This window comes from Amphiura filiformis, chromosome 14 (assembly GCF_039555335.1).
Source record: "Amphiura filiformis chromosome 14, Afil_fr2py, whole genome shotgun sequence".
Classification (NCBI taxonomy): Eukaryota; Metazoa; Echinodermata; class Ophiuroidea; order Amphilepidida; family Amphiuridae; genus Amphiura; species Amphiura filiformis.
In genome coordinates this window covers 10,359,573-10,368,163 of record NC_092641.1, presented here as the reverse complement: position 1 = coordinate 10,368,163, position 8,591 = coordinate 10,359,573, and the positions used below count along the sequence as shown (strand labels likewise).

Below are 8,591 nucleotides of genomic sequence, written 5' to 3'. Positions count from 1 at the left end.
CATGCAGAAAAGACACTCCTTTTATCAAGCAATCGGGATCTACTATATATTATAAACCACACATTCTCTTGTATGTCAGCTTTATTTGTATCACAGTTTGTGTGTAAACACTGCTACGTCAAGCTCCCTTCTGACCTGCCTTAAGCAGTAAAATCGGAATAAATAAAGGAATCGATTTTTATTCGTATTCTATTGAATAATAATATAACATATGTTAACATCGCAATTTATTAAATTAGTATCATATATATAACCAGCTCACAACTAACGAGCACATAAGGGTGTTTACTTTAAAAGGAATTGGCAACTTTATCAAAATGAAGCTTTTACCGAAATTGTTCATTCTGTTCATGATCATATCAACGTTTGTTTCGTCTTTCATTGTTTTTCTAGCTGAATTTACATCCTTTGACTTGACCTTCAGGAATTTAACAAAAATTATACCAGATACCTTACAACTAAGGAGAAATCCAACGCAAGAGATAATAGATGGCTTCAAAGTAACATCACTTGATGGTCTTCTTAGCTCGGCTAAAATTCTGCCTCAGATTTCTCATATGCACAGACATTACTTTGTTAACTGTTCTGCGGTATTTGCTGGGGATGAGGATGAGGTGAAGAAGATTAACACGATTTTTCTGAAACCCCCTGCAGTTCCATCGGATGCTGAGGTATGTGCCAAATGTTTTTTTCGGTTTTTAAGATACGTTTATGGCAAGTTGGATGTACAATAATTAGATAAACTTAGATAAACTGAGTTTATCTAAGATAAACAGAGTTTATCAAGTGCAAAACATAGTTAAATTTTGTGGTTTCTCACTGAAAAACTCTGATTTTGTTTGGAAGCATATTTGTTTTTAGTTGTTTAAATAATTGAATATATGAATACAAAAGCCACCCAAGTCCATACTTTGGCCAAATTGAGTTAAACATGGGAAAGTGTTGCTATACATAGGCCTGTCATATGTTTGAAAGAACAACTCAAATTCATCCTCTGTGTCTATTGAGCATGTGAAATGTAACACATTGATCGAAATCCAGTATGTATAAAAGTCCACTTGTAACATCTTCATTGCTGGAGAGTGACTTTTGGAGAAAAAAATGGGTTTAATCAAGGAAAGTGTGTGGTTTATATTACATGGCAGAATGCTTATCAACATTATACGTACATAACTGTGTGCTTTATTTTGTATTATCTTACTAGTGGTAATATCATTCCAACATTATTGTCTTTGTATATGATTAAAAAAACACCCAAGTCCAGAATTTAAAATGAATCCCACGAAGTCCCTGAAATGCTAATCGTCATACCTAATACAGTTTAACCCACCCATTTGCACGTACAACTTACCATATTGACCAGGTAAATCTAACTGAAGGAATTAAAATGATACAAAGGTTTTTTTCTCAAAATCACTTCCCATGGACTTGGGTGGGTTTTGTATTCATGTATTCAATTACTATAACAAATTATTGGACGTCGCTGCAGAGCCATGCATTGATTGAACGGCAAAATAGACACATTTTTGTGCTAAAATCGTTTTGATATCAATATATAGACAAATGGATATTAGCCTTGCAAACACCTTGCCGATCGAATTCTCGCCAAATTACTTTTGCATTTGAAAACAAGTATCGATTGTGTGTGCAATAATATCGGGCAATCTGTTGCAATATAGAAATCACAGTTCATGCAAAAAATAATCTACCAAAAAATAAAACGTTGACAACGAATTGGGAAAAAAAAGCAGAAAGTTTGAAAAGGAGACCCTAGGTGGGGGCTTTTTAAACTTTACGCTTTCATTGCGTTGTCAACGTTTTTTGGTGTTATACGTAACGGGTTCACGGTTGCTTGATGTGATCATTTATAGTCGAATAGATGTATTTTGGTTTGTTCCCTTTCGTGTAAATTTGTGTATGACTAACATTTTCTTGTTTAAAGTTGATGCCTAAACATGCTGAAAGGTCAAAATGACAGGTGCCCAGTGGGCACCCTTGAGCAATAGAAGAAATGAGGTCAAAGGTTATACAGGGGTTACAAATCACAATTGCTCCGAGCTGGTTACAAGCTATACCAATATATTTCTTAGGTCACAAGGATTCAGCTACGACAAATCAATCTGGAGTTATTAGCAAAAAGGTTGAAATTTGTGCTCCATATGGGTCAACCACATAAAGTTCAATTGTGATAAAAAATGGTCTCTAAATGATTGTCTTGTTGAAATAATTAACATCAATTGGACTCAGTGGACAGTAATTCCTTTTGGTGTGTTACCATGGTAACGACACGTCGTAGATGATGCAAACTATTTCTTTTCGGAATGATTATAACAATACAAAGAAAATTGGGTTACTTTTCTGTTGTTGACCCCTATGAAGCCCAAATTGCAACCTTTGACCTTTTCGCCTATAACTCCAGACTAATTGGTCGTAGGTAGGTCAAACTATTATATTTTCTGATCCTTGTAATATGGCGAATATTTTTCAATGGATTTGAACAAAATCGGATTTTAAGTTTTGACCCCTATATAAACTTTGACCCTAAATTTCTCGAAATGCTCAAGGGTGCCCACTGGGCACAAGTTATATTATTATTCAATATACATCATATGTCAATGTTAAAGCAAAAATCTGTAGTCATACCAAACTTTACACTCATAAGCAAGTTCTAAGTTAATTTTTCTGACAAAACATTATATAATGTTAAATTCTAGACCGGGACAATACCAACAGCTATACACACATACGTTTTAGCTATTTTATCTATCTGACATAGATTTTTGTTTCAAGATTGAAGATAAATAGCGCCATCATTGTTCAACTTTTCTTTAAAATTACTTAGTTTTTACATGCCATCAAACAACCGTGTTTTGAAACCTTAAAGTTTATTACTATTTTCTTTTGATTGGAAAATTCAGATGTGAATACTAGGTGTGAATATGACCAAGACATCTTTATCGACTTTTGGGCGTATATGTTGAAGTACAGGTTGTAACAAAAAATTTATACTATATAGAAAATAAAATTAGGCAAACTTTTATTGATTGTACAAAGTTTTACTTGGTCGTCAAGGTTTCTTAAGCTACTCCATAAGCTTTGTTCCAATCAAATCGGTGGTCGGTAACCAAAGATTTTCCCAATTGAATACATGAATCCAAAACCCACCCAAGTCCATGGGAAGTGATTTTGAGAAAAAAACCTGTGTATCATTTTAATTCCTTCAGTTAGATTTACCTGGTCAATATGGTAAGTTGTACGTGCAAATGGGTGGGTTAAACTGTATTAGGTATGACGATTAGCATTTCAGGGACTTCGTGGGGTTCATTTTAAATTCTGGATTTGGGTGGTTTTTTGAATCATATACAAAGACAATAATGTTGGAATGATATTAACACTAGTAAGATAATACAAAATAAAGCACACAGTTATGTATAATGTTGATAAGCATGTAATATAAACCACACACTTTCCTTGATTAAACCCATTTTTTTTTCAAAAGTCACTCTCCAGCACTTTTATACATACTGGATTTCAATCAATGTGTTACAAGACTCAAATCATGGACTTGGGTTGATTCTTTCATATATGCTATTTTTTATATGCTTAATAGACACAGAGGATGACTTTGAGTTGTTCTTTCAAACATATGACAGGCCTATGTATAGCAACACTTTCCCATGCTTAACTCAATTTGACCAAAGTATGGACTTGGGTGGCTTTTATATTCATATATTCAATTGTGTAAAGTAGTCCTAAAACAGCTCAGTTTGGGCCACTTTCGTGTCTTTGTGTAGCAAAAGTGACTGACTTGAGTTAAATCATGAACCGTCTGGTCGATGTTCTTAAGATGGGTAATTTTAAACAATGGGGCATTTTAATTTATGATTTTGAAATAAACATCATGTCAATTAAATGAGAGAAAAACATCAAAAAACCTCTGCTTTTGTTCTGGAATTTTTGACGATAAGCACGAGAATTCATTTTACGCGGTACAAAATTGATGTGAGAAAATGACAAAAAGTGGCCCAATTTCCCCCCGATTAAGTAAAATCGGACTTAGCGTTTTGAATCTGAACTAGGAAAGACAGCAAGTAAAGTTTTTCTGTTAGCCAAGATTACTGCATATCACAATTACGCCATAACCCCCTTTATTATTTTTTATATATTTATTTTTTTCTGAAAAGCAAAAATGCAATATTACTACTACTACTACTACTACTACTACTACTACTACTACTACTACTACTACTACTACTATACTACTACTACTACTACTACTACTACTACTACTACTACTACGACTACGACTACGACTACGACTACGACTACTACTACTACCACTACCACTACCACTACCACTACTACCACTACCACCTACCACCACCACCACCACCACCACCACTACCACTACCACTACCACTACCACTACCACTACCACCACCACTACTACTACTACTACTACTACTACTACTACTACTACTACTACTACTACTACTACTACTACTACTACTACTAGTGTTCAAAATGAATCAAAATGAAGTATCAAAATATGCAAAACATAGCATGGCTTCCTTCTGCTAATTTAAGGCTGAACGTTTGAAAACAGATTATCCGTTGTTTATATATATTATTACCCCATTACAATCACATACACAGGTAGCTGACAATTGGCTCGGAGACTGCACCAAGTATAGGCAATATCGTGACTATCCCACAAGGCCTTGGTCAACGGAAGAAGAAGAATTTCCCATCGCTTATAGCATATTAACTCACAAAAACGCAGCGCAGGTAAGCCGTTGGTCAGGGAAAATGGATTGTGTAAAGAGCAAGGGATCTACGTAACAACACAATTATATAGTATCCATCCCTATTTTAGACAATAGGTGCCGTATTGAAGTAGGGTGAGATTTATGAGATTTATGGGGTGAGGTACGGGGTTCAATACCCGCTAAGTCCTGATTTTTCTCTCTTAAGGGTAGACGAGGTATTGTTGGTCGAAGCAACCTAAAAAATTGATTTTCATTATCTAGATCAATATATTATTGAAAATTAACACCTTGATGTTTTGCAAAAGTTCATTCTACAAATCGTATACTCTGCAAACTTGCTTAATTTATTGTTGTTAATTAGTTATGTGCGTTTTACAAAAGTATTGTTGTTTCAACCCTCTTCACAACGTAACTCAAGAACCGCAGCACCTATAAAAGTATATCTGTGTAAGATGCTGTGAACTACCAAATCACAACAGTTTAAAATAATTAATAACCTTAATTCATCATACGAGGGTCATTCATAAATTTCTGGCCCACCCTCATATTTTCTATGATTATAACATAGGGTTTTAGTCTGCAAGAAAAGTTTGTTCTAATGAAGGATTTTTCCCAACTTTCTAACGCACATCACCGTGAGCTATATATCATAGTTTTGTCAGAGTTTCGGTTTTGATTTGACCATTTTTAAATTCTGAGTACCAATTTTGTCAAAATAAACTCGCGAATGGATAAGCCACGATATTTCTGCTGGTTATATTAAAAATGAAGTACTGAGTTGGACATTTTGGCAGTCGCAAGTGAAAAAAGGTGATATCAAAAAGGATATTCTTAAAAAACTATAATATATAAACCCACACGATGTGCCTTAGAGAGGTGGGAAATATCTTCTTTTCTTTTACCATATTAGTTTGAAACGCAAAAAAATTAATTCCGAAAAAAAACTCACGAAGTTAAGGCCTATAAAAATCAACACTAATAGACACAATTTTATGCTTAATTTTAACACCATGATTTTTGTAAAAAATGTATATCCAAGCACTATGTTTTTAACTGACATTTCTAAAGGAAAAATATTGCTTTATATTTAACCGAGAAAATTATTTTCCTAGCAAAAAGATGCATCTCTGAATTGTTTGTTTTGTTTTGTTTTTTGTTCTGGGTTTGTCAATTTAGTTCCATGTTGTTGCTGTTGGTGTTGAGGTTAGATATCCGATGGGCTGTGGGGGCTGGATGTATTTTAGTCTTGTTGTTTTTGATTTTTGTTTATTTATTTATTTTTTTATTTTATTCATTTGGCAACAAACATCAAAAATAGAAAATAACATAAAGGAGGCCTCCTGAGCTGCCAGGGAGCACTGAAAAGCACAGGAAAGCACAGTCGCCAAAAGGTGCAGTGCCCCCAACTCAGCAAACCTCAAAATAAGTTTACACAAAAGTTATATACAATTTAACACAAGAGACAAGAAAAAATGGCTACGATGATGGAAAAATTGAAGTTGAAGCTATGAGATGTTGTTTAGAAAAGCCCTGAGTTGTTTTTTAAATGTGGTAAAGGTGCACGTGACAAGTGAATTCCTGATATCATTATTTATATTTGACCATATGGCTGGAAAAGAAACAAGCAATGTGTTTTTAAATGCATCTGTTTTGGCTGTGATTTCCTGTTTAAAAATGAGATTTCCATGCCGTTCATTTACACTCCACCTACAAAAATAAAAGACATGAGTACTAATTAGACATGAACATGCAAAACATATTGATATATAAGTCCTTCTGTGATTGAGTTTGATGAGTTCTAAAGTACAGAGTCTTTCCTCGTATGACTGTTCCGCCCTCCGTTGACATAAAATGAGTCTTGTGGCCCTATGTTGAATTTGCTCCAGTTTTTCAATGTTACATTTGCGATACACCTTCCAAACGGGTGCACAATAATCAATGACAGGTAATATAAGTGTACGATATAGCTTAAGAAGAACTTTTGAGTTGTTTTTGCCTGCAACAACCCTAATAAAACCCAGAAGTTTATTGCATTTTTTAAATACATTATTAACATGACAATTCCAACGTAAGTCACTGGTAATAGACACACCCAGAAGACGCAATGTATCCGTTGTTTCAAGCTGGGTGCCATTAACATAGTAACACAGGGTTGGCTTTGATTTACGCCGGGTGACACACATAACTTGGCACTTAGATGGGTTAAGTTGAAGCGCATTATTATTAGACCACCAGTTCAGTTTATCAAGATCTGACTGGAGAAGAACAATATCTGTGGCATTTTTTATTTCCCTAAAGAGGAAGGTGTCGTCAGCATACTGGTAAATTGATGAATTCAGGTGTAAGTGGAGATCATTTGCATAGATGTTAAATAACAGTGGGCCCAGCACGGACCCTTGTGGAACTCCTGAAAGGACATTTGTCCAACCTGATATTCTGAGACATGGCCTCAGAATCCTGTTTGTTTGTTTGTATTTGTTTTGAATTTTTTCGAACAATGTAGTGGAACTTTAACCTATTTTAACTTCTTCCTCCCCTTCTCTTTCCCCCTTTCTTGCATCCAGTAGCGTAGCCAGGGGGGGGGGGGGGGGGCAGGGGTGCAGAGTCGCCCCTGACAAAAAATGAAAAGAAAAAATCCGGAGTTAAAAGGAAAAGAAAAAGGGCAAGGAGACCCTTTGCTAGCAAAATTCAGGCCCAAAATAGTGTAAAATACGCGCGCACATCATCCCAATAAGGCCTTTTTTGGGAAGCTCGAAGACATACAGTCTCTATGTATTGTATGATGCATTTGCGCATTTTTTTCGTCTATGCCCCCGACATTTTATTTTGCCCCCCCCCGACCAAAAAAGCTGGCTACGCCCCTGTTTGCATCCATCTTGTCGTCATCATTTTCAAAATTTATCCTCATCTCCTTGATCCAGGTGGGCAAGGCGCTCACCCGGGACAATCATGGCGCGCGGCTGTATTGTAGTCGAGTCTTATCTCGAGTCGAATCAATTCTCTGAAGTCTCATCTCAAACAACTTTCGAATTCAAGTCTTCTGTTCTGTTTTGTTTTTTGGTGTTTTTTTTTCAGACGGAAAGACTGTTGCGAAGCATATACCAACCTCAGAATGTGTACTGTATTCATGTTGATTTAAAAGCTGAACCTAATTTTATGCGGCTGTCACACTACACCGAATAGGTCTTCCGTACAAGAAACGGATGGTATTTTAGTAAATCCGTTGTTGTTCGTCAATGATCGTTTTATGTTCTTTTTAGGTCCTGCTATCATCCGCCAAATGCCTTTCGTGTTAGGTGATGTTCGTTCGGTCTGTCGGCAAGTTTTGTGCATGCACAAAACTTGAAACGGAGGTACCGAATACACATGTTCGGTATTTATCCGATGTGTGTTCGTATGGTGCTGCATATTGCCGGAGTTTGTTCGCTCTCCTTTCGTTCATGTTCGTTCTTTGTTCGTTGCACTCGGCCCGTGTTCGTTGCAAATACGTTCCTGTGAGGCCTTCACCACCGGATAGCATATTTTTGCAATCGGTGATGTACGTTGACCCAGACCGTGTTAGTGTCACACTACACCGGATCGGTCTTCCGTATAAGAAACGGATGGTATTTTAGCAAATCCGTTAGTGTTCGTCAATGGTCGTTTTATGTTCTTCATATGTCCGGCCTGCTATTATCCGCCAAATGCGTTTCGTGTTAGGTGATGTTTGTTTAGTCCGTCGACAATACGTTTCAAGTTTTGTGCATGCACAAAAGTTGCAACGGAGTGTGCTGAATACACATGTTCGGAAGTTGTCCGATGTGTGTTCGTACTGTTCTGTAT

At 36.2% G+C, this 8,591-nt stretch overlaps 1 protein-coding gene across 1 annotated transcript; it reads left to right on the top strand.

Moving 5' to 3' along the window:
* The first annotated feature begins 317 nt into the window (after positions 1–317).
* On the top strand, positions 318–7,952 carry LOC140169177 (beta-1,3-galactosyl-O-glycosyl-glycoprotein beta-1,6-N-acetylglucosaminyltransferase-like). Its single transcript, XM_072192434.1, has 3 exons — positions 318–671; positions 4,657–4,788; positions 7,845–7,952. Exons 1-3 carry the CDS (start codon positions 318–320, stop codon positions 7,950–7,952), a joined length of 594 nt encoding a protein of 197 aa, XP_072048535.1.
* The last annotated feature ends 639 nt before the right edge of the window (positions 7,953–8,591 follow it).

What these genes read in the sequence shown, in the direction of transcription:
- LOC140169177 (XM_072192434.1), top strand. Translation starts at nt 318, where the DNA reads ATGAAGCTTTTACCGAAATTGTTCATTCTGTTCATGATCATATCAACG. An exon ending in CAGTTCCATCGGATGCTGAG is followed by an intron (nt 672 to 4,656) that starts GTATGTGCCAAA and finishes TCACATACACAG; the next exon opens with GTAGCTGACAATTGGCTCGG. An exon ending in CTCACAAAAACGCAGCGCAG is followed by an intron (nt 4,789 to 7,844) that starts GTAAGCCGTTGG and finishes TTTTTTTTTCAG; the next exon opens with ACGGAAAGACTGTTGCGAAG.